At 41.7% G+C, this 25,333-nt stretch overlaps 2 protein-coding genes across 2 annotated transcripts in view; one reads left to right on the top strand and one right to left on the bottom strand.

The window, feature by feature from the left end:
- The window catches only part of LOC139232756 (uncharacterized), a 192,850-nt gene extending 183,874 nt beyond the window's left edge, over positions 1–8,976 (top strand). Inside the window, exons 12-13 of the mRNA XM_070863259.1 lie at positions 515–636; positions 8,687–8,976. Coding sequence (XP_070719360.1) covers positions 515–636; positions 8,687–8,698 — 134 coding nt within the window. The 3' untranslated portion in view covers positions 8,699–8,976. The remainder of the gene's footprint in view (positions 1–514; positions 637–8,686) is intronic.
- A 10,754-nt stretch (positions 8,977–19,730) lies between these two features.
- The window catches only part of LOC139232955 (glutamate receptor ionotropic, NMDA 1), a 395,631-nt gene continuing 390,028 nt past the window's right edge, over positions 19,731–25,333 (bottom strand). The window contains exon 21 of the mRNA XM_070863452.1: positions 19,731–20,565. Coding sequence (XP_070719553.1) covers positions 20,497–20,565 — 69 coding nt within the window. The 3' untranslated portion in view covers positions 19,731–20,496. The remainder of the gene's footprint in view (positions 20,566–25,333) is intronic.

Below are 25,333 nucleotides of genomic sequence, written 5' to 3'. Positions count from 1 at the left end.
AGAGGTGATCTTATCGAAACATATAAGCTTATGAGGGGGCTTGACAAGGTGGATGTAGAGAGGATGTTTCCACTGATAGGGGAGACTAGAACTAGGGGGCATAATCTTAGAATAAGGGGCCCCCATTTAAAACAGAGATGAGGAGGAATTTCTTCTCTCAGAGGGTTGTAAATCTATGGAATTTTCTGCATCAGCGAGCTGTGGAAGCCGGGACATTGAATAAGTTTAAGACAGAAATAGACAGTTTCTTAACCGATACGGGAATAAGGGGTTATGGCGAGCGGGCAGGGAAATGGACCTGAGTCCATGATCGGATCAGCCATGATCGTATTAAATGGCAGAGCAGGCTCGAGGGTCCGTATGGCCTATTCCTGCTCCTATTTCTTATGTTCTTATGTTCTTATGTCATCGATGAAATGGCACATTAAAGCTTAGCATAAGATATCAGAGTTAGTGGTGAGAACAAGGAAACGAGTACTGATGTTGAATTTTTAAATTTTTTTCATATTCTCAGATAATGCCAATGAAGTTTTGGAAAAGGATGAAGCTGCAATAATAACGTTGGCAAAGACAAGGATTTTTGGAGGCGCTACTATTCTAACAATCAATGATTTTGCATATCTTGGTGGATTTAAAGTAATTTACAAAAATAACTAATCCTTTCATGCATGATTCCACCACAGTAAGTGTTAGTGAAAATAAATTCACATAGACTCTGGTAAGGTAAGAGAGACAACTTTATTGCTAACAGAGCTCTGGGAGAAGAGTTGAGGTCCCGCGACCTGCGAAGCACCTTCTCCCCGAGTGCCTGGTGCCGCGGGGTTATGAGCAGTTTACAGAGGGCAGAATACAATCATTTAAATTCATTTACATACAACCAATCAATCCATATGGCAATGCAGTTCATTTACATACCACCAATCAATCCATATGGCAACGCAATTCATTTACATACAACCAATCATATTGTTGCACAACTTTTTAGTCCTAGTGAAACCTGATAGCATGGCGCGAGTTTGGGGGCCCTTCCTCTGTATCTTCTTTTGTGGTTAGTTATTCTGTTGCAAAGCTTTCTATGAAACAGTGGCCTGCACCTGGACATGAGTCACTTGTTGCTGCAGAGTTCATTCGGCTTCTTGGTACAAAGTTCATTTAGTGAAAAGGCAGATAGTTGGCTTACCCCATCATGCTTTGCTCTGTCCGAAAATCCACTCCAACAGTAAGTTACAAATATTATGGTGTAGATTTAACAGTCATGCAGAAGAGGACCCAGCATTAAAATTTTGCAGTCAGAAAATTTAAATAATTTATATGAAACCCTGACCTAGCTTCCCCCTCCAGCCTTGAGCTTGCTGAAGGAGGGTCTGGACAAACTTGTGACATTGAAACCTTTTAAGGACATAGCCAATTAAAGATAAATGGCTGTATTGTGGGAATATATGAACAGTGATTCTCAATCCAAGGCTGTCAGAGAGTGTACTGTGTGCTACACACATGAGAACCACTCCCTGGTGGAAGTGCTAGATCATAGAATCACTCCTATAGTTTGATCTTTTATAAAGGCTCAAAATCTATTTTAAATATTTGTTCGTTATTGCAAAGGCTGGATGAGGGTGAAAGAGTAAGGGAAGGCAAACCAAATGTGGAGGCATGAAACAGAGTGAATAGGCAAATGACGGAGCGGTGCAGCACCCAACCTCCTATTTAATGAGTGGTAACATGATGCATGAGGTGGGAGAGAAGAGAGTTGTCCCATTTGGCACTCCAATACGCCCTTCTGAGAGGCTGGCAAATTGCAATGGCATGAGAAGGACCTTATGGTTGCTGTCCAAAAACAGCAGCCAAAATGCTTCCAGTCAACCCTCGACCCGATACCTCTGTAATGAAGAAAAGGGACATATTTTCTCCACTTCCTTCTTTCTCCATTCTGTTCTTTGTTAAATTTTGTTCATCTGCAGTGTCTTTCAGTTCTGAGGAAGGGTTTATATCAGAAACATCGAGTGACCTGTGTTTTCTTGATGGATGCTGCCTGACCTGCTGAGTGCATCCTTCATCCAGTGGTGAGGGAGTACTGCACTGCACTGTCTTTTGGATGAGACATTCATCCGTTTTTGTTTCATCTATTTCCCTGTCTGCTCCACGTGGAAGGCTCAATGAATAGCAAAGTTAGAGAGTATGCAGCACACCACAATTATTTTGGAACTTTGGCTGAGCTCTACTGCAGGACAAAGCCTCATCTGTAAAGGTATTGGGCTCATTGCTTGAGCATGATTGCGGTGTGCTTGATGATGGCTCTGGTAGAAGCAAACATCTCATTATACCCATACTCTGATAAAATGTGCGAATGCCACAGACAGATCATGAGCTAAGGACGCAACGGGTATCCTGGTTTCCCAGGATCAATCCTTTCGCTTTCTGATGAGTAGAAAATAATTGGGGCACAGTAGACCGTTGTAAAATAAATGATTGCTGCTCGGAAAGCTGACATTCAACTGCACAAATCTGATTGGGGCAATGTTTTGTGCAGTAGTATATAGGGATACAAGCATGCCATTAATTATATCCTTGACTAGGCATATAATCTAGGCTGACTCTCCGCTACAGTACTGAGGGAGTACTGCACTGTCAGAGGTGCTGTCTTTTGGATGAGATGTTCATCCGAGGCCCTGTCTGCCCTCTCAAGTGGATGTGAAAGATCCCAAGACACTATTTTATAGAACAGGAGAGTGTCTGGCCAATATTTATCCCTCAACCAATGCCTAACACAAATGATCTGCTTATTATCACATTGCTGTTTGTGGGGCCTTGCTGTGTGCAAATTGGCTGCTGTGTTTCTACATCACAAAAGTAACTAAACTACAAAAAGTACATCTCTGGCTGTAAAGCGCTATGGGATGTTCTGAGGGTGTAAAAGGCGCTATATAAATGCAAGTCTTTCTTTTTTTTTGTTTTTATTTTGGGAATTCCGGCCATTTAGAGAAATCCAATGACTTTTTCCTGCCTTATCAAAGGGAAAAATTATGTGCTGTTTACTCTTCCGTACAAGGCATGTTACCTGCTTTATGCATCAATGCATTGCAGACTGACTGATGTTGCTGATGTCCCCACTGGCAGCTTGGATAGAGCCTGAGGCAAAAAAGGTTCAAGCTTGCTGTAATCTTCACTGGCAGTGCCATGCCTGTCATGGAATTCAGCTTGAAGTACTCGTGGAGCATGTTGCACAATTTTGTCACTACCTCCATGATAAATCTGAATCTCTGCATGCATTGTTTCTTTGTCCGGTCAAGATAATTATACTGTGATGGATATATAGGGGGACATTTTAATCTAAAAAAAATGAGTGGGTTAGGAGATTGAGGGTAGTTAAATTGTTAAAAATCGGAATCCCAACCTGAACCCGCCTCCAACCTACCCACTTCTGGTTTTAATGGAGGCGGGACGGGGACGGGCAGCCAACCTGCTGCCAGGAGGCGGGATGTTAATTTAAATATTTTAATGAGGCTGAAAGCCTCTTCTTTAACTTCCATTTTGTTTTAAACTGTAGCTGGTCAGGTTTGACATGCTTTGTAAAACCCGGCAGTTGCAGCAAGGCAAACACTGCTGCATTCAGGAGGTAAGTGTCCTTACACCTAGTTCCTGGATCTAGGGTACCTGCCTAACCCACTTCCCATCATCTTCCCAGATTACCCCCACCGACCCCCAATGATCCTGAGGCCAACCCCGATCCTCCAGTGGCCAGCCACGATCTCCCCTTCACCCTCCTTCTTTACCCAGCCCCTGATCATCCGGAGGCCAGCCATGATCTTCTGCTCGACTCACCGATCCTCTTAACCCCCGGCCTCCACGTGAATCCTTTATCCCTCCTCAGTGCAGTCTAATGCCGCAGGCCTACCAGCCGGGAGTCAGCCAGCCTCCTCATCTGGCTAGCTGCAGGTGGGAAACAGAGGCCTCGCATGCAAATCAGGCCTGCCGTTAAAATCGGCAGGGCCTGTGGGTTTCCCAACCACCTCGGAGCCCCCCAACCTGCCTTCTTCCTTAAAATCCAGTCCATACAGTTTACAGCGTTACGGAAGGCAAGAGTCCTTCTTCTTAAAGTGGCCTTGCTTCCCTGGCTTCCAAAAGTTCCACCTTATCCTACTTTTCCTCTTACAACTAACATATGTAGGGGTTGATTTTGCCTTTTGGGCAATCTGTCGATCTCCCGCACCCGTGGCATAGAGGTAGCTCTGATTTTGAGGCCTTTCTCTCATTAACATCAGGCCAGCGAGCTGCGGGGCACCATACAGACATCCCAGTGCAGCTCATCAGATTAATGTCTCCCAATATTACGCTGTCCTTGCCACCATCAAGATATATGCAGGTGGGGGAAGTTGCGATCATGGATGGTAGGGGTCCTGGGGCGGCAGAGGCCCAAATTATTCTTATGGGGCCCGGATGAGCTCGGATCAAGGCAACGTGTTTTACTATTTTTTATATTCACTAGGAGGGGTTTGAAGTTAAAAGGTGACCTTTAATTAGAACTGTAACTCTGTACATTTATCTGCTGTCTGTAAAATAAAGCAGCTTAACGACTCAAAATAAACCTGGCAGGAGGGCAGTTAAAATTGCCCTGGCTCTTATCTGTCCAAAAGCTGCCACGATCGCAACATCTGCAATTTTAACCTGCTCTCTTGAGCGGCCAGTAGGAACACGCGCCCAGAGCCAACAACGTCCTTTATATATGCATGTTGCAGCCATAAAGACATAATTGAGACCTGACTGTAATTTTAATTCAGGCCTGAGCAGAGAATCAACCTGGAATTAAAATAGTTGCCAAAGTGTTTTCAGTCTGCCTTCATAAGTTTAGAGAAGCGTACTTGAGGACTCGTGTGAAAAACATGTGCTAGAAACTTGGGCACGCCCAAAGTGGTGAGGCTCGAGGCGCTGGCTGCCTCAAGGACAAACAGATTTTGCAAGGGGGCCCTCAAACATTTCTTAGGTCCCTTATTTGCATATGCAAAAGATCGAATGAGTATTCGGAACAAGGTGGATGAATTAACTGTGCAGATAGCAGTTAACGGATACAATGTGATTGGCATCACAGAGACATGGCTCCAGGATGACCAAGGCTGGGACATCCAAGGGTATTTAGCATTTAGGAAGGATAGACATACAGGAAAAGGAGACGGGGTGGCGTTGCTGGTTAAAGATGAAATCAATGCAATTGTAAGGAACGACATTAGCCTGGATGATGTGGAATCGGTATGGGTGGAGCTGCGGAATTCCAAAGTGCAGAAAACGCTAGTGGGAGTTGTGTATAGACCACCAAATAGTAGTAGTGAGGTTGGGGACAGCATCAAACAAGAAATAAGGGATGTATGCAATTAAGGTACAGCAGTAATCATGGGCAGCTTTAATCTACATATAGATTGGGCTAACCTAACTGGTAGCAATGCAGTGGAGGAGGATTTCCTGGAGTGTATTAGGGATGGTTTTACAGACCAATATGTCGAGGAACCAACCAGGGAGCTGGGTGATTTGTAATGAGAAGGGACGAATTAACAATCTTGTTGTGCGAGGCCCTTTGGGGAAAAGTGACCATAATATGGTAGAATTCCTTATTAAGATGGAGAGTGACAAAGTTAATTTGGAAACTAGGGTCCTGAACTTAAGGAAAGCTAACTTTGACGGTATGAGGTGTGAATTGGCTAGAATAGACTGGCAGAGAATACGTAAAGGGTTGATGGTGGATAAGCAATGGCAAACATTTAAAGATCACATGGATGAACTTCAGCAATTGTACATCCTTGTCTGGAGTAAAAATAACACTGGGAAGGTGGCTCAACCATGGCTAACAAGGGAAATTAAGGATAGTGTTAAAACCAAGGAAGAGGCATATAAATTGGCGAGAAAAAGCAAACCTGAGGACTGGGAGAAATTTAGAATTCAACAGAGGAGGACTAAGAGTTTAATTAAGAAGGGGAAAATAGAGTACGAGAGGAAGCTTGCAGGGAACATAAAAACTGACTGCAAAAGCTTCTATAAATATGTGAAGAGAAAAAGGTTAGTAAAGACAAATGTAGGTCCCTTGCAGTCGGATTCAGGTGAATTTATAATGGGGAACAAAGAAATGGCAGACCAATTGAACCAATACTTTGGTTCTGTCTTCACAAAGGAAGATACAAATAACCTTCCGAATGTACTAGGGGACAGTGGGTCTAGTGAGAATGAGGAACTGAAAGGTATCCTTATTAGGCGGGAAATTGTGTTAGGGAAATTGATGGGATTAAAGGCCGATAAATCCCGGGTCCTGATAGTCTGCATCCCAGAGTACTTAAGGAAGTGGCCCTAGAAATAGTGGATGCATTAGTGATCATTTTCCAACAGTCTATCGACTCTGGATCAGTTCCTAAGGACTGGAGGATAGCTAATGTAACGCCACTTTTTTAAAAAAGGAGGGAGAGAGAAAGCGGGTAATTATAGATCGGTTAGCCTGACATCAGTCGTGGGGAAAATGTTGGAATCAATCATTAAGGATGAAATAGCAGCCCATTTGGAAAGCAGTGACAGGATCGGACCGAGTCAGCATGGATTTATGAAAGGGAAATCATGCTTGACGAATCTTCTGGAATTTTTTGAGGATGTAACTAGTAGAGTGGACAAGGGAGAACCAGTGGATGTGGTGTATTTGGACTTTCAAAAGGCTTTTGACAAAGTCCCGCACAAGAGGTTGGTGTACAAAATCAAAGCGCATGGTATTGGGGGTAATGTACTGACGCGGATAGAGAACTGGTTGGCAGACAGGAAGCAGAGAGCCGGGATAAACGGGTCCTTTTCAGAATGGCAGGCAGTTACTAGTGGGGTGCTGCAGGGGTCAGTGCTGGGACCCCAGCTCTTTACAATATACATTAACAATTTGGACGAAGAAATAGAGTGTAATATCTCCAAGTTAGCGGATGACACTAAACTGGGTGGCAGTGTGAGCTGTGAGGAGAACGCTAAGAGGCTGCAGGGTAACTTGGACAGATTAGGTGAATGGGCAAATACATGGCAGATGCAGTATAATGTGGATAAATGTGAGGTTATCCATTTTGGGGGCAAAAACAGGAAGGCAGAATATTATCTGAATGGCAGCAGACTAGAAAAAGGGGAGGTGCAACGAGACCTGGGTGTCATGGTTCATCAGTCACTGAAAGTGGGCACGCAGGTACAGCAGGCGGTAAAGAAGGCAAATGGTATGTTGGCCTTCATAGCTAGGGGATTTGAATATAGGAGCAGGGAGGTCTTACTGCAGTTGTACAGGGCCTCACCTGGAATATTGTGTTCAGTTTTGGTCTCCTAATCTGAGGAAGGACGTTCTTGCTATTGAGGGAGTGCAGCGAAGGTTCACCAGACTGATTCCAGGGATGGCTGGGCTGTTATATGAGGTGAGACTGGATCAACTGGACCTTTATTCACTGGCGTTTCGAAGGATGAGAGGGGATCTCATAGAAACATATAAGGTTCTGGCAGGACTGGACAGGTTAGATGCAGGAAGAATGTTCTCGATGTTGGGGAAGTCCAGAACCAGGGGACATAGTCTTAGGATAAGGGGTAGGCCGTTTAGGACTGAGATAAGGAGAACCTTCTTCACTCAGAGAGTTGTTGACCTGTGGAATTCCCTGCCGCAGAGAGTTGTGGTTGCCAGTTCATTGGATATATTCAAGAGGGAGTTAGATATAGCCCTTACGGTTAAGGGGATTAAGGGGTGTGGAGAGAAAGCAGGAAAGGGGTACTGAAGGAATGATCAGCCATGATCTTATTGAATGTGGGTGCAGGCTCGAAGGGCCTATTCCTGCACCTATTTTCTATGTTTCTATGTTAATGCCTGTTTCAGGCATGGGCACTGCACACCATTTTTTGGCCTTTACCGATATGATGGGCACTCACTTCTGGTGCAACTGTTATACATCTCCCAAATAGCATGAAAACAGCTGTGATTGCAAAATAGTAGCAGAGAATGACCAATTTCAACCAAGAAATTTTAATTTTTGCAATAATGGACAGAAAGCTTTTTTGGAAGTGTGCGACAGATTTTCTAGGCCATGCTATCCAGCTCAGATCACAAGGGCACACTGTTGTTATGTGCCATATTATGCTATCATATGATTAGATATTGGGCATTATGGGCATAGTCTAGAATATAAGATTTGGGGACTGCTTACAGGACTGACAACTATTGCTGAATATGAAAGAATATCTTAAGGCAGATCCAAAATTTGTAACAGGCACAAAACATACTTCAGGTTTACTTGCCCAATTTTGGGATCCCCTGTGCCTAATCTGCTCATGTGCAACTAGTGCAGCTGAGTACAAAATCAGCCCATGAGTAAAACTAAGCAGTAGGTATCAGCTGGCTATACAGATCCCACTCAATGAATCCTCCAAGCCCTACTGTTATTGAAATTGGATTGTTTGATAAGTGCTGAATCTTTGAGAACATTATGTGCAGTAGATTCATATTCATTGGGAAGTGGAATTTCTCTTCGGGCTCATGTCAGAAAAAGGTCAGCTTTATTATTCTGACTACACATGGGTCCCAGTGCAATGCATGCAGTAAGCCTTCTACTTTCAAATTATGCCTGCTGTATTCACTCCAATGCCTGCTGTATTCACTGGAGGAGGCAAACATTAGTAACTAATCTTGACTTTATTTATGTATCTGCAGAAAGTGTGGTAACTGAAGATTGCAGTTGAACATTGGATATCAAATTAGACAAAATCCCTCAAACACTGATGTCCAAAGCAGCCAGTTCTGGATCTAAACCTGAGAAATTATTACATTATTTTCAGAAAATTGTTTTGATTCTGAAATCATCAGCAAATGAGTTAAATTTTGCATTATTTTCCACATTTAGAATAACAAATTCTACATTATTTAATGCTATTTAATGTCTATTATTCCTTCAACTTTCCAACAGACCTGTTCAAAATTTGCAACATTTTTTTTCTTCTATACTAGAATGAATAAACAGTTTGGTTGACTAAAACAAATTTGCCTCGGATCACTTTTGTTCAAATGCATTCAAAAATCTCTGGCACTTGACATGATTGTACTTCGCAGAACAATATTATTTATTACAGAAATAGTCAAGCATTCCAGAAATGATACAATTTGATTACGGGTTGGACCTCTCTGGTCTGGGACTCTCTGGTATGAACACATCCGTGGTTCAGTATTAGTTGGGCCTGAGGGAGAGGAGGGTTTATTAAAAAAAGAACACCAAACTAGCGTGTTAATTAATAAATGTGGCTGGGAGATTTCTACAGAGAGAGAGCGAGACCTGAATTTTGCAGCCTGTGAGTTTGAAATGCAATCTCAGTGAGTGTTGCAATGTGTTAACTGTGCAATCTGAGTGTGCAAGGTGGGGGCTGGGGGCTGTGCCGTGGGTCTGTAACTTTAAACGGTGTTTCAGAAAGCAGGCTCGGGTGCGTGTGGCGATTGGATGGGAGCGGCTGTCAGTCAGTGAGTGTATGCAGCGATTGGCTGAAGCAGCTGTCAGTAAGTGAGTGAGTGCGCAGGTGCTGAGGGAGCCGCCCACAGGCTTCCAGCACGCACACACACACACACAGGAGCCCAGGAGCTGTCGACAGCCTAGGCTAGGCGTGACTTCTCATGGTTCGGAAAATTTTCTGTTTCGGCACTGGTCAGGTCCCGAGAGTGCCGGACCACAGAGGTCCAACCTGTACTTTGAAGTCAGTTTCATTAGCAGTAATGAGGAAGTATTGGTCAATCATAGTGAATCTATAATAATGATCCTCTTAACAATTGTCAAACAGCTAAACGGTTATGTAACTAGTATACATCTCCTAAATGGCCTTAACACAGCTGTGGAGTGCAAGATTGTGGCAGAGAATAACTTAATTGCAACCAAGAAAATTTTATTTCAGCGATAATTAACAGTCTGCTCTTCTGAGCACTGCAATGAAGCATCACAACAACACCTTTGTTGGGTGAGAAATGAGTGAAAGAGGCATGCATGGCAATATGTCATCCAGATTGTGAACACTATCTCAAGGACTGAAAGGACCTGGCAGGTGAGAGAAAAAAATGCACAATTTAAGGAACGCACCAAGGTAATGCCGAAATATTACTATAAAGTAGAAGCAAAGGACATTTTTCCCAGATTTTGCGGTCAGCGGCGAAGGAACAGTGCTTGTCATTCACTACGCTGATAGCTGCTCACAAAGTTTTTGCGGCCATTTGAGTGAAGACTTTCTCTAATCTGACATCTGATCCAATACAGCACCCGTTGCAAGGCATATGTGGCATCTGTGAGCAGGAAAGAAGCACCTGGGCTCTTCAACCAATCAGATTGAAGGAATCCTTACTGAGACACACAGGGGGCAAAATTGCCCTGCGCCCGGTTTTGGGCGCATAATTTGAATTAAATAAAAGTTTATCGCTCAGCTAGAAGAAGAGGTTACTGACCCGGAATTCGGGTCTTTAACTGAGAAAAATGATCAGGGCGGTGTTGGAGGCACTGCGCCTCCGCAGGCCGAGAAAGGGGCAGAAGCATCGCCGCGCTGAAGCGTCACAATGTCCCTCCCCTTCTCTTAAAGAGAAGGGCCGCTGCGAACTCTACAGCCACTCTCGTGGCACCCAGTGGTCCATCAGGGAGGGTTTTGGCCAGGCCAGAGGGAGTGCCTGGCTGCCTATTGGCGGACCAGCCGAATCAGCGGCCGCAATTGTCATGCCGACTGCAAGATGCCGGCTGCAGCACAAGGCCCTCGCCCTAAAGGCAATTTCCCCCACAGGGTATAAGGGGGTCGGCACAGGGCAATAATTTCAGCACGCATGCACTGCCGCCTGTGATGAAAACTACAGGGAGCGGCGCAAAGCCGTTTGCGCTGCCGCCATAACGAAGGCAATTCTAGGTGTGTTGCTTCCGTGCCTGTCCCCCAACGAAAAGTCCTTATCGCCCCATTAACATCTTTCGGACTAACGGGCCTTTTGGAAAGGGGGCAATTTTGCCGGCAAAGAGTCTAAACCAGGAAGTATAATACAGGAAGTATAAATTAGATTTAAATTATGTACAGAAAGCAAAATAAAGATTGGTAAAGAAAGATGGAATTAAGATAGAGATAAAAGAGACAGACAGAAAAAGTAACAGGAAAAGACTTTAATTTATTTTTAAATCTCCAACACTAATTAACTTCTAAAGGAATGAGATACCACACTTGTAAAATTAAATTTTCAGAGCTAGAGATGTTTGGCAGTAATTATCGCTTATCATGCTATTAAAAATGCACTTACTCCTGAATGCACCACACCTAATTTTATCTGGCGTGTTTAGTGGATAACTAGTGGATAAGTACCCCAACTTCATGTCGTTGCAAATATTTCAATGCTGAGTCCATCAGTGAGGTTTTCTTATTGCGCAGCCTGTGGAGGAGCAGGGTAACTCGGACCGCTACTTCTGGATTTCCAATTTTAACTACGTATTTGCATACTCCGGAAGTTGCTTTCTGATTTACTCCAATAATAACGGTGATTTTTGTTAGTCTCACCATTATTCTCAATGCAAAATCCAATCATTGTAACTAAGAACATAAGATAATCTGGAGTGAGATAAGGCCGATGTAAGATTATTCTGTCATAGATACTCCCTCCCGCCTCTCTAACATCTCCACTTTGCTGACCTACTAAATGGGTCAATTTCTGCATTGGAGCTCCAGCAAATTAAAATTAATGGATGGAAAACTATGGCTGGGGCTGTACAATCTCCTGGTATATTTTGAATACTGAAGCAGAAAATCTCTCCTTAAGTTCCTTCCCTTAGCTCCCATGATAAATAAAATTAAGCAGTGCCTTTAATATCTTTATAACCTTCAGTCCCTTTTATCAACATAAATGAAAATTGAGCTCCCTTATAAAAGTGTCATTTGACCCTGAATGAACTATTATCTCAGGGAATCTTTTCCACATATCCGCTACACTTGGAAAAAAAATATTTAAAAAATTCCTTTCCTTACTCAAGATATTTGTGTCCTGTAGATCTATCCTCATTGTTCAGGTTGAATATTTTGCTTATTTAGATATTTAATAATTATAAAAGTCTGTATCATGGCTCCCCTCTGTTTCCTATCGAGTGAAAACAAGTTTAGATAATTATTTTGTTGGTGTCACTTCAATCCCAAGGGGAGGAACTTGATTATGCTCATGTGTGGGCATATGGCATAATTATGCCCATTATGCCCATGTGTGGACAAATTCAATCAATTCAAACTGGCTATTTTAAAATAAGATTCTCTCATGTTTTCTGCATTGAATTTCTGTTTTGATTACCCCTGATTAGCTAATTTTGTTCAAAAAAATCAGTTTTATTAGCCAGTTAGATTAGCCAAACTCTACCCAGAAAATGATTCATGTATTTCCCCTTTAAGGGAAGGCATGTGAATTATGTACCTATGGAACAAGGCTTACTTAGTCTTTCATTCAGGTTGCTCCATCACAAATGTTAGGATCTAGGAAACTTTTTGCTGCAGACCTATTTCAGTGCAGACATGAGTTTGTTTACGGTTCAAGGTTCTTGTTAATTTCATCAACCGTGGGAAATATGCCGAAGTTCAGTAACAGAAGTGCAAGTTAATCATTTTATCAGCATAATGCATTGTTTCATGAGTGGAGCTGGATTAAATGATGGATATGTGTGAGTTGCAAATAATAACTGAATTTAGCACGAAGGAGGAGTTCTTTCTTTATAGTCTTCATAACTCTGAAGTGTTAGCCCTTTTCCTTATGTCCTGCTGCCAATCCATATGAAGTGGTGACTCTGGATGATAGATGATAGTAGTAGAGTTTTCCAATCATTTCTTTGGATTTCCCACAGATATTCTTTTACTATCCAACAATAGAATCACTTCTTGTTCAAATGCATTCAAAAATCTATTTTTTGTTACAGAAACAGTCGAGCATTCCAGAAATGATACAATTTGATTACTTTTGCATCTAAGCAGCAACAAACAACAGTAACTTGCACATCTTTAGCAGCTTTAACATAACCAAACACCACAAGACACTTCATGAAGGGCTAAGATAGTGAGCAGGTGTTAGGGAATATGACCAAAGTATGGTCAAAAAGATAGTTTGAAAGAGCCTTTTGAAGATAGAAAGCTGTAACAAGACAGAGAGATTTTAATAAAAAATTCTGGAGTGCAGGGGCATGGAAGATGAAGGCTCTGCTAGGGTTGGCAGAGCGGAGGTGCAAATGTGGATGTAAAACTAGAGGAGGTTGTGGAATATCATCATCATAGGCAGTCCCTCGGAATCGAGGAAGACTTGCTTCCACTCTTAGCATGAGTTCTTAGGTGGCTGTACAATCTAATACGAGAACCACAGTCCCTGTCACAGGTCGGACAGATAGTTGTTGAGGGAAAGGGTGGGCAGGGAGCCTGGTTTGCCGCACGCTCCTTCCGCTGCCTGCGCTTGATTTCTGCATGCTCTCGGCGACGATACTCGCGTCCTCCCGAATGTAAATCCTCCACTGTGGGCGGTCTATGGCCAAGGACTCCCAAATGAGGATGAGAAGTTTGAAATCTATGCTTTGGCAGATGGGCAGTTAGTGGAAATTGTTGAGGACAGGGTTGATTGGTGAGCAGAACTTAATTAAGGAAATTATATATGCAGCACAACATGATAGAGTTCAGCCTCATTTTGAAGACAAGGATGTGGATTTTAGTGATAGTTCAGCTCAGGTATGGATGGAGGTGGTAAAAATAGGTTGTCGTGGTGATGGGCTGAATGTGGGTTTGGAGTTTAATTTAGGGCACCAAGGTCCCACAACATCAGTTCAATTTAAACATGCAGCTGTGAAGGAGAATTGGCCAGACTAGACAGTCAGCGTGAGACCTCTCAACCCAGTCTGTGGGATCCTTCCAGGCGAAGCAATGAACATGAGATCCAACCATGCTAGCCAAGAGAAACACATTAATAGATCATCAACAGAATAAAATAAGCTAATTTAAAGGAGTTGAACTGAAATATTGAAAAAATCCCACAAAGAACAACATTACTATTTTACTGTAAGCTGTAAGCAACAGCACAAGGAAAGTTATGTATATCTGTACCAATGTCATGTAACCTCCTACAAGTAATCTGGATCCCCTGTATGCAAGCACTTTATTACTGAGTTTTCTGCTGAAGTGAGTATGAGACACATCTGAAGTTCCCCTATTCACCCTGTGTTTTAGTTTGATCAACCAGTAAACAGAGAAAAAAATTGCTGCTGCCTTAACTGACTGAGAGTATGAAGCGGCATCTCACTAGCCAGGAACCTTTTAAAAAATAAAATACAGCTTTGATGTAAACTCCATTTCCAGTTGGTCCTACCTCTGCCAACATTCTTAGTGTTAACATGTTGCAGTGTTAGCAGCCCTGTTATTGGTGGTGCTAATGTTAAAGTTATGGTTCATTGTAAACAGGAGTTTTGTCCCGTTGCTGAAGGGCCAATTTTAACACCACACACCTGATGATAATGGGACATGTGTGAGGTTGAAACAGAGGCAGCTTCCTACCCTCCAGGTTGGCACTGCACTCAGGCTGACCGCCAATTTAACTATCGTGTTTCTGGCCGTATGTGAGACCCTCACTGTGACAGGTGAGGGCCTGATAAATATGCAAACGTTATGGTCCTATGATGTAAATAGGACCCTAACGTGACTTTAATGCGCAGTTATGCGACCCACAAATAATGTCGAGCTCACCTTTGAAAGCTGCCAACAGGCAGGAGCAGGCGCAGAAGAGGGCCAATAAGATAAGTTTGTAGGACTCTCACCTCTGAGTCAGAAGATTGTGGATTCAAGTCACACTCCAGAGACTTGAGCACAAAAATCTAGGCTGACATTCCAGTGCAGTACTGAGGGAGTTCTGCATTGTTGGAGGTGCTGTCTTTTGGATGAGAAGTTAAATCGAGGCCCTGTCTCTTCTCTCAGGGGATGTAAAAATCCCATGACACTATCTTGAAGAAGAGCAGGGGAGTTATCCTTGGTGTCCTGGCCAATGCTTATCTCGAATTCAACATCACAAAAAACAGATTATTTGATCATTATCAACGATAATGGGAACAGTAGTGTAGTGACTAATAAATTTGATTAATAATCTAGAGCCCTGGACATATGACTCAGGGACTTGAGTTCAAATCCCACCATGGCAGCTGGGAATTTAAATTCAATTAAATAAATCTGGAATTTAAAAAAAAGTTAGTATCAGTAATGTTGACCATGAAACTACCGAATTGCCGTAAAAACCCATTTGGTTCACTAATATCCTTTAGGGAAGGAAATCTACCATCCTTGCCTGGTCTGGCCTATATGTGACTCCAGACACACAGCAATGTGGTTGACTCTTAATTGCCCTCTGAAATGGCCCAGCAAACCATTCAGTTGTTCATGGGCAATAAATGCAGGCCTTGCCAGCGATGCCCACATCCCGTGAACAAATAAAAAATCACATTGTTGTTTGTGGGACCTTGCTGTGCATAAATTGGCTGCTGCGTTTCCTACATTACAACAGTGACTACACTTCAAAAGTACTTCATTGGTTGTAAAACACTTTGGGACGTCTTACTTACTTTACTTTTACATTTTTTTTGAAGGCCCTTCGTGGGCCTGGAAACCATGGGCTTCCCTACCTTGGACTTTCCCCTCCCCTGATCATGATCACCTCTGGACATGCCGCGCCATACTTACCTGATTTTCCACGGACCATTCCCTCAAAGCCCCTGCAGTAGCCTCATGTCATCCAAAATCCCACTTCCGCCCACCCACCGGGATCAGATGGGAGACTCACCTGACAGATGGAAATGAGGCCTGGGAGTTAACATTGCCCTAGCTTTACTCCAGCGCAGCCAGACGAGCTTCATATTCACTCCGTCACTCCTATGTCAAACTTGCGTCCTGTGTTAAAATCGTGGCTTTAGTGTCATTTGATTAGTTCTTAATGTTAATTAACAATATCACAGGCTTTTCAGAAGTACAATCGTGGAAATATTTTACTCGAATCAAAAGCCTGAGCTTCAGAATGTTTACAGTTGAAGAACACCATGGAAGTGACAGACACCTTTTAAAATGATTAATTTTTATTGTTTCAGAATTGTTAAAAACAAGTTTGTCCATTTTCAGTACCATGCATTACCTATAACTAGTTGCAAACCAGATTTACTATGAATTAACATAAGCATTCTCAGGTACTATACATTACCCATTGGCACAGAGAACGATACAAGTTGAATCCCCTATAATTATGTCAGTGTTCGACAGCAGTGAGTGAAACAGGTTAAGTGCATTACAAGAATTCCTCAAATAAAGCAGATATGACAATAGCTCCATAATGTCAACTTATAATCACAATTACTACTTTACAATTCAACTGTATAAAATGATCTAACAGATCTCTAGTTCTCGTCACTGTAAAAATGGAATCATAATTTCTGTCATGTTCACGAATACTTTGGCAGTTCATTAGGTAAGAATTCCCATAGCATTTCAGTCCAATAAAAGAAAATAGCCCGTAGTGTCTCTATAGCCTTCCTCTCCCAGGTGCAAATAGGAAATAATTCTCAGTATGCAGGAGAGGGAACAAAATCCACAAGGTAAAACCTACTGTACAGGTGCAAGTGAGAAAAAGATGTGGCATGTGTGTGGAAGGGATGCAATTGCCAGCTTGTGTGTGGCTTCGCAGGTCAATAACAGCAATCCTATCTAAGTTGCATAATTTAATTTTAGAGAGATTCTTGGGCAAGATGGATCAGTAACTATGCCTCCTCTTCACTCATAGACTTCTACCCCAGCCCTAAACAGGTTTACAGATATTAGATGCAGTACATATGCTTTAATAAGGCAAATATTGCAAAAGAAAACAAAGTGAATTTTGAGTCTTGGATGCAGAGGACAGTTGTCAATGAATTCAATGATGGTGATTCAGTTGAGTTCAGTTAATGTGAGATGTTTTCATTAATAGTGCTGCAAGACTTGAAAGAATGGCTTAGGTCATCATAGAGTGCTAGACTCACCAAAAGATTTTAGGCATTCTAATGCCCTACCCCATTTCAAACCCAATTTCATCTCCTTCCAAGGAAAGATCTCTGCCTTATTACTATATAAAACTGTCAGATCCTTAATGTGTTTCAGGGCCCTAAAGATCTTTGGGGTGTTCCACTAGGCTCCCACAGAAGGTACCTGGTTATGCCAGATCTCTGTTATCTCTGGGAGTTTCTGCCCACCCTTTAAAAGGCAACGGACACCCAGAAGCTGGATCTCCCTACACTAGGAGGTCCTGCTTCTCAGCTCTGTCAGAACCCAGTGTTGCATTGCAGACTAATACACCGAGTGAGATGAGGCATACTTGATCCAGATGGACATTAGCGGGTCCCCACTGTGGCTATCCAAGCCGGGGAAGGGGCGTGGGCCTCTGAAGAATGGCCAAAATATATTTTTTTGAATAAAATTGAGGAAAGACCGCATGGACTCTGGGATGCCCCAGGGAAACCACTCCCACCCTCCCAAAAAATGGCGGCCAGGCTACATTTTAGCCATTAGCTGCAGACCTGGTTTCTCCCTTTGCTCCTTCCTCCCAGAATGGGATTCCAACACGTACCCCATGGAGAGAAGGCTGGGCTGTCTAAGTGTAGAATAACTCTCAACTTGAGTGCCAAAAGCCCCTTCAAAATATCTTCTGGTTAGTCTAGCACCCTGTGACAGCAATGAATAAACAAATATCTCAAAATGCTGTTTAATTCAGTGCCACTTAATTACTGTTTGGAACACTCTCCTACTGCCCACGATTTGTGAGTGAGACTAGAAAATGGTGTTATGTGGGTGGAAAGATCAGGAAATCATGATGGAGTTGTAATGACATTGTGACTGCAATTTAAATATATTAATGAGACCTCTGCCTGCTTCGGTTGGGAGGTCTAGTCCTCAGAATCCCCTGCACCTCTCCCCACCACTCCCTGTTAAAAACTGTGAGGCCTCAGAAACTGGCACAAAGTGGAAAGGAGCAAATCTCATTAGATTTCCTGACTGCTACTGCCCCACTTTTAGGGGCAAATGTGGCAGCGAAGAGTCAAAAATTGGCTTTAAATTGTAGTGTGGCATCGTGGTTGCATTAGAGATAACACTGGTGGCATATCGAAAGGAAGTCTTGCTCATACTATACGTAGTGAGTACATATTAGAATTCTGTTGGTTACAATTTTTTCAATGAGTAGATCCAACACTAAAGCCATGAATAGTGGTGTATCATGATATTGCTCATTGGATATAAATGATAACTACTAGGTCCCCACCAAATTGGCTCTTTTTACCATAGTACCATAGTTTTTAAATTTAAAACAAAATGTTGGCTCATTCATGTCAACCATTTTATACTAATTTTCTCAAACTTGGATTGCCACCACACGTGCACAGACATGTATGCAACCTGTCATGGCTGAGTGTACTTCCCAATCCAGAGGCACTCTTTGGGAGCTCCAGTTTCCTGCAATACAATATGTTAATGCTGTTTCACTCATCTGCACACAGATTGAGTTGTATATTTTTCCATTCATTAACGTTAGCAAAAGAATTGTGATTATGAAGCAGGTTTCCCCCCATTTCATAGAAAAGAACGTTTGGTCCGTCACATCCTGTGCTGGTGCTAGCTCTTCACCTGGAGCTATCCACTCTAATCCCATTTTCCTTATCTTTCCCATATGCTTTTATATTCTTCCTTTTCAAATACCTATACAATTCCATTTCAAATAAAGTTATGGTCTGTGACTCGATAGCCACTTCTAGTAAAGCATTCCATGTCTGAATGACCCTGTATAACGTTTATTCTAACTTCCCCTTATTCTCCTGGTGATGTTCCTGAGTTTATACTCATTTGTTATTGATTCACCAAGTAGCAATCACTCAGCGTTGGCCTCTCAAAATATTTTAGAATTTTGAAAACTTCACAATAGCATTCCAGTGAAAAAACGCAGGGCCCGATATTTGCTCGGAGGCAGGGAGGGACCTAGGTGGCTGTTTTGCATTCTGGAAACCTGGAAGAACATGTTTCCCTCAGGTCCTGCTGACTTTAAAGGCAGCATCTGATTAACTTTTTTTTTTGTCTCCGTTTCCCTGCTGCAGCCAGACTGAGAGGCTGGCTGGCTGTCAGGCAGGTATGCCACAGCCGGGGAGCAGAGAGGAGGGAGGAAGGAATCAGAAAGTCCAGGGGTAGGTGGGAGATCATGGCTTGGTGGGGGGGGGATCATGGCTCGGTGGGTGGGGAGGGAGGTGATAGTGGTGGTAGGGAGGAAGCAGGTAAGCTCAATTCAGCAGGTAAGTGGAAAGACACTTGGCTGCTGGATCCAGCAGTCCGCGCCTCCCTCGTTTCCTGAGGCCCTAAAAACTCGGCTGGCCAGGGTTAAATTTAAAATGGAGATTACATTTGAGGCACACAGCCTCATTATAATATTTAAATGATCAACCTGCCTCCTGTGGTGTTGGCGTGTATGTAGCTGGTGGGAACGGGTTTGAGATTTTTAACATTTTACCATCTCAACCGAACCAAACCTTCCCGTTTTTGAGGGTTAAAATTCTCATCACAATTTTTCAAGCCTTTTTTCAGAGCTATAACTGCCCATTCCAGGTATCATTTGCTGAAACTTTGCAGTATCCTTTATACTCAGTTTATATACTCACACTAACTTTTCATTAAAATTAGCAAGTGAAAGAAAATATGCACCAATTGTATATTTTTACTAGAACATGGCGAGTAAATAAGTGTAATTTCAAAATATGTCAACAAAATCTATTATTTTTACCTCCTTAACACTACTTTAAGTGTAGATTTGGCACAATAATCATAAGAAACGCAACAAATTGGCTCTACTCTCCTCTAACTCACAATGTGCCTTTGCCCCCCCACCCCTCAGAAGCACCAGTGTGATTATTTTATTTTCTCATATTAGCCCTCCTTGTGATCTCTGATTAATCTTGTCAAGTAGATGACAATTTGTACTGAACAAAGGGTAGTTTTGTGCTGTGGGCTAATACCTACAAGGCACTGAGTTGAATCTGTCCCAAACTCAGTTTGCTTATTGCACCCAGCAAAAAGAAGAAACTATCATCCCACTGCTCTGGAATAGATGCATGGCAGGTCCCATAGGTAAAAGACTGTTGTGCTAACCCACTATGCCACCCAGTTTCTCCATATTGATAGTTTGCTGAATAACTTTAATACTGATGGTTCAGTGAGGAATACAGAAGCTTTGCTGAATAATTTCAATCGTAAAAGTTTGAGGAATAACGAATAGTAAATTTATAAGTAAATAAAACACTAGCAGCAGAATAAACTAAAACTGATGATTTTGTTGTGATTCTGTTGCAGCTTTTTACTCTCCTTTCCTTTCACACTGGCCATTGCTGGTGTTCTAAAGTCTTGCTGCTGTTGGACAATAATTCTTGAGTGTCTTATTTCTTCCTGGTTTTAAACATCATGTTCTGGGCAGAATTACACCACTGTGCTGACAGAGGGGTCTGAGAGATTTAGTTGCCCACTTATATCAGTAGGGTGGTATTGCTGCAAAATAAGAGAGAGAAAGAGAGAAGTTAGAGACAGAATTCCACAAGTACATTGAAGAATCAGTGCGTCCTCCATCCCAAACATCTGCCTGTCTGAGTGTGCATCACTCAAGGCACTTTAGTGACAGCTGTACAGTTTAGATAAATTAAGCTATTATTCAATTCTGATAAATATATATTTAAATTGTCAAGAAATGCTATCCTTGGATTAGGATTTCTTTATTAATGGAGGAAATGGAAAATAGTTCATTGGAAAAAGTTTGGATCCAATATGTAGCTGGACTCATCATAACCACCAACAGTAATATTGAGTGATAGACTATAAGCAATAATTGATGAATCAAGTAATTCATTTTTGATATATTTTTCTTTTTTATATCTTCAGTCTTTCTATAATTCTGCATCGCAGAATGTGTCACTTAAAGTAGGATGTCAGTGATCATGTAAAATTATATCAAGCAGAGATGCTTTTTAAACTGAGAGAAGAAAGGTGTTTGGTAAATTTAACATAAATCATCATGGTGATCCCCTAGGAGTGCTCTTAATATATACCTCAAAGCTCTGTACTCGCTTTCACTGCCTGGGTGGTGATCTGTCAGACAGAATCAGTCAACCATTATGGGACCTGCCCAAGTTTCATCCTATTGATTTCGGGCGGGTTCCACAACAGGCAGGTGATTCCCTTCAACAGATTACCACTCAAATGGTAAAAGTGAAAATGACTCTCATGGATTCGAGTCCCAATCACCCACCTGTATTGCCCTCAGATGACAAATTATATCAACTTTCAAGTGAGCTATCAAATGGAAAAATAAGGGAAGAGACTTTCAGGTTGGGCGCCAATTGGTTGCGATATTGGCGATGCACCCATGATGCCCACCCAACGCGACAGTCATGAGGCCCAAACCACATTCAGGTTCAGGCCTCATTCACATTTTCTTGTGGGCATCAAATGGGCAGCTCGCTGCAGCTCACTAGTTTCATTGGGAGGAAGATTGGCTATCCCATGCAGCCGGCCGGCAGGTAACGCCTATTGGGAGAGGGGAGCGGATTCCAGGGGATGCTCTTACTGGCCCCACAAAAATCTTACCTTTCCGGAGCGGCCTCTGGCAGTCTCGTTATGGATCGCCGATTAGGTCGTTCAACACCTATTTGACATGTGCCATACATGTTTTGCCCATTCCTCCTTGAAAATCGGGATCCTACAACAGGTGCAGGACCCCAGCCTGCATATTTAAATGGCCTCCCATCTGTTTTAGGTGGGAGTGCTGAATGCTCATTTAAAGGCCTGCCTGAAGGTTCATTCTAATGGGCAAATAGGTACAATAGATTTCCATCAGACTTTTAAGAGCTGCTTGCCCATTTTTCAGACTAGAAATGGGTGGCTGGCATTTGAATCTAAAAAAATCTAAAGACATTATCCTTTTCTGCTCCAGATCTCTCCAATCCAGCTTCAACCCAGCCAGTTTCTTGACCTTTTGACTTTAATCTCTTTCTGCTCTTTGTGTTCCAACTTTGTGTTTTTGTGACCTGCGCACTGCAGCTTATTCTGTTCAGCCTGTTGTTGATTGATGTTTGATAATGGAAAGGGTAGTGTTCACACTGTAGAATCCGCATCAAGTACAAACAGTAACACAAAAAAGAAGGCTAGGGATAAAGAGACAGGAGAGTCTCAATAAAATTAGTTGGATTTAATGACTAAAATCTTGATCTTAATAGGATATTTAATTTGTCAGGGATGGAAATTATTTTCAAACTATTATGCTAGTGCTTCAAAACAAATTTATTTTAAAATGTACCAGCTCATCAGAAGGGATAAAAAGTGAACTTAATTCAATTGAAATAATTGCAACCTGATATTTGCATATTGTGAATACTATTATCATTCAACAATAGTTCACACAAAATTCATCCAGCTGTCGTGGGCTGTGGATACTGTTTGGTGGTTGGGAATGGGGTGAGGTTGAGGGTAGGTTTTGTCATGCTAGTGACAGAAACCAGTCCAGAATCACCATGCATATAGGAAACAAAAGGTGGAAAATCAAAACTTCTCAAACAGAATTTCAGAGAGAGCTTGCTTACAAATCCCAGACTTTACGATAACAACTTGTGTTATAGGGATCTACAACATTTTCAATTTTCCTGTCGAACCAATGCTTTGTTCTGTGTTGTCCAAAGTCATTGTGGCTGTAGAAATGATTGACTGTAGCTATGTTTACTGGAGGGTATTATCCAATAAGAGCTAAATACATAGAACACTACAGGAGCATTGTATCAAAACATTTTATGCAAGATCTCAGTTCTTAGGCTGTTATACGCTCATAAGAAATAATGGTTGTAGGGTCATTTTAAAGTAAAATTTGGGATATACAGTTTAATAGTGTTGAATCAAACCTCAGTGATAAATCCTACATCCTAGCACAACTCACTATTATAGAAAACCAAGTAGGGCCAGCATTTTCTTCACTGCTTCACAAAATTAATCAACTGAACTGTCAGATATTATTACTTCAGGAATTCACATCGTCAGGGGTTGGTGTAATCATGGTTGAGAGCTATGAAGATGAGGATCATGATTACAGTCCAGTTTGACATAGAAATCAGTGGAAACCGTACCAGAGAGTGGGGCTTATCGAGAACTGTCACAACCTAATAGTGATATCAAGTGACATTAAATCTAGTTGGTGGATGTACTATCACTAAACCAGTTAGCAATGGCTACTCAATGAAATAAATGTATTAGAAAGGAACACAGAAAACATTTTATCAAAACGAATCTGTTATTCTGTGGGATTTTCCAAATGAGATACTTCCTTCTCAGAGCTAAATGCTTATATATTCAGGCCGAGCCGTTTTTAAAACTGAAGGATAGTACATGCACAAATGTTTGCAATTTTAATCCACTAAAACCAGGTGTATTTCACTGTACTTACTGTCAGATGAAGATTGATATGTGTGTCTCCATTTATAGAACTTTGTAAGTCCTTCTAAATGTCACGGTTGAGGTAATAAACCTTTACATTGGACTGACCCCTCACTCAAATAAAATATGTCAGTTCATTCCATCCACATTGTTCATTGCATTCATAGTAGTTTGTGTGAGCATCTTGCTGTTAGAAATAAGTCTAGCTTTGTTGCATTTTTAATTTTGAATGCTGTGTTTTAATAAGAATAAATTCATTTTATGGTCGTATCATGGTGGATAAATAATTGTGTGCACCTGGAATTAGTATAATGTATATTAATATAAAACACAAATTACAATACAATATCTATTACATCAAAATCTTTTTTATGATGCTTTTGACTCCTAATACAATACAGTATGAGCCAATATAAGGATCAGTTGCAGTGTTGCACAAGTAAACACCCAATAATTTTCATGATTTGGCTGAAAATGTGAACCAGAGTCTATTACATCAATATCCTTTCCTTCATTAAAGCAAGAATTTCTAAACTTTTACAAATACTATCTGTATACTCAAGGCCCTGTGAGGTCACCATTTTCCAAGTAACCGTATCATACACCATTCATCATTTGAAGAGATAAACAAACAGAGTACTTAAGTTATGTTTTTACTAATGTGGATTTTATCATGCCTAGCCTGCTGGCCTTTTCAATAGTTCTAGAGAGACAGACTGAGGTGAAGAAGCAGTTCACAAAAGGTATGCATTCACTGTCATTGCTTGGGGAGTCTACCTTCTAATCTAAAGAAGGAGAAGCAGGAAGAAGCATCACTGTTCAGTCTGAAAGCAAGGAGAAAGAGAAATGGTTTCTTGTCAGAACAACAGAATACAAACTACAGCATATAAAGATTCTGCCTTCTTGAGGAATGCCAAGGTGGCTGGGTCTGGGAAATGACAGCTGCCAGGCAGAGTTTGCACAATGGAGCAGAAGGTATGAGGAGCACATGAGGTTAGCAACATTGGAGTTTGTTGAAGATGAGATCGCTCAGTTTATATCAAAGAACAGGAAGGCACATAAATCAGGCTGACAGACAAGACAAGTATTTTTGCATTTTATTTTATTTAGAAAGTAAAATGCTTCGTCAGTTAAAAAAAAGGTACATTGAAATTCTCTAAACAAGATCTGAAAGGATAATGGCACGGTGTACAATTAAGGGGAATGGGAAGGGAGAGTTGCTAATGCAGTTTTTCTGATGTGTCACCTTGTCTGAATTTAAAAATATAAATGAAGATTAAAACACTTTAGAAACAAAATGATTTTAAGATACTACTGGTGAAATGATGAAGACATCCAAATAAAACAGGGGCACCTCACGAAGAAGGCAGCCAGAGAAAAATAACAGAACACAACTTAGAGCCCTGTATTTGGAATAAAAAAGTGCATGTTAAGCAATGGGTTCATAAAAAAGCAAGAAAAAAATCCCAACAAACATGGCAAGCTTTTCAGAATGAATACAATTGGGGAAGCAGAATGTCATGATCAATCAGGACTAGGGTTGCCAACCCTCCAGGGTTGCCCTGGGGTCTCCAGGAACTAAAGACTAACCTCCAGGACATGACTGCAAACAACGCAGCAGAAAAATAATAGGGGCAATAAAAATATATATATATATTTTTAATTCTTTGAATATTCTTATTTACCAGTTATAAATATATTGGACATTGGAAAAAAATGCTGTTTGACTCAACAGTCGAGAATCATCCAATCAGGTAATGAGTCTATTCACTTTCCGATTGTCATAGGAAGGTTGTGCACCATGAGGAAGGACATGCCGGGCGACCAATTGCAAGTGTGTGAG

The sequence above is a fragment of the Pristiophorus japonicus genome, chromosome 20 (assembly GCF_044704955.1).
Source record: "Pristiophorus japonicus isolate sPriJap1 chromosome 20, sPriJap1.hap1, whole genome shotgun sequence".
NCBI classification, from domain to species: Eukaryota; Metazoa; Chordata; class Chondrichthyes; family Pristiophoridae; genus Pristiophorus; species Pristiophorus japonicus.
Note: the sequence above shows the minus strand (reverse complement) of the source record. Positions and strands in the feature narration are given on the sequence as shown.